Raw genomic sequence first — 763 nt, 5'->3', positions numbered from 1 at the left:
CACACATTCAATAAATCCATATGTTCAGTATATCGATAAAAGAAAGGAGAAACTCTGATGATTGTTGACTTCTCGAAATCACTTAAGTCCCAAGACAACATCTGCAGCACAAAGTCAACAAATACTAATATCATGCACCTTAACAGAAAAAAATATATATATATACACGTCAGAAATTTATTGAAATACGAGACGCCAGGCCCGCAAAGGAAATCCTATGAGATTTCGAAACTGCAGCCTCACCTTTCAGCACATCTCTCCTTTTGCCAGTTTATAAACACGGCAGTATATCATGGCATTAATAACTCACCATCGATGTGAAGGTTACCAGGGCCCAAGACAGTGATCATGGGCCGCCAGACGGACTCGGGAAGATCAGTCAAAGAGTTACCACGGAAGTCTAAGGTAACGGTGTTCGAGAGGCTGGTAACTGTTAAAGATGAAAGAGTTATTATAAAAGGAATTTCGCTATTATTGCATTTCCGTATTGTGGTTGTAATTTTACTATTATTGTGTGTGTGTGTCAAAGATGAGTTATTGTAAAAGGAATTTCGCTATTATTGCGTTTCCGTATTGTGGTTGTAATCATTGCCTTTGTTTGACTGTGTTAGTATTGCATTGGCTTTTCCTGTGATGGCCAAGAGGGTAAATGGATTAAGGATACTATGAACACTGAATAATGTTAACTAACGATGAATGTGATCTTTACCAGGGTATTCTAAATATGGGCACGAAGGTTAATATTTTCAGGCCTGGTAGCACC

At 38.4% G+C, this 763-nt stretch overlaps 1 protein-coding gene across 1 annotated transcript in view; it reads right to left on the bottom strand.

Annotated features, from left to right (window-relative positions):
• LOC119585328 (oplophorus-luciferin 2-monooxygenase non-catalytic subunit-like) overlaps positions 1–763 on the bottom strand; it is a gene marked incomplete in the record, with an annotated part of 7977 nt that overhangs the window by 5763 nt on the left and 1451 nt on the right. The window contains 1 exon segment of the mRNA XM_037934001.1: positions 311–430. Within this exon segment, the coding sequence (XP_037789929.1) occupies positions 311–430 (120 nt within the window).

This window comes from Penaeus monodon, chromosome 19 (assembly GCF_015228065.2).
Source record: "Penaeus monodon isolate SGIC_2016 chromosome 19, NSTDA_Pmon_1, whole genome shotgun sequence".
NCBI lineage: Eukaryota > Metazoa > Arthropoda > Malacostraca > Decapoda > Penaeidae > Penaeus > Penaeus monodon.
Note: the sequence above shows the minus strand (reverse complement) of the source record. Positions and strands in the feature narration are given on the sequence as shown.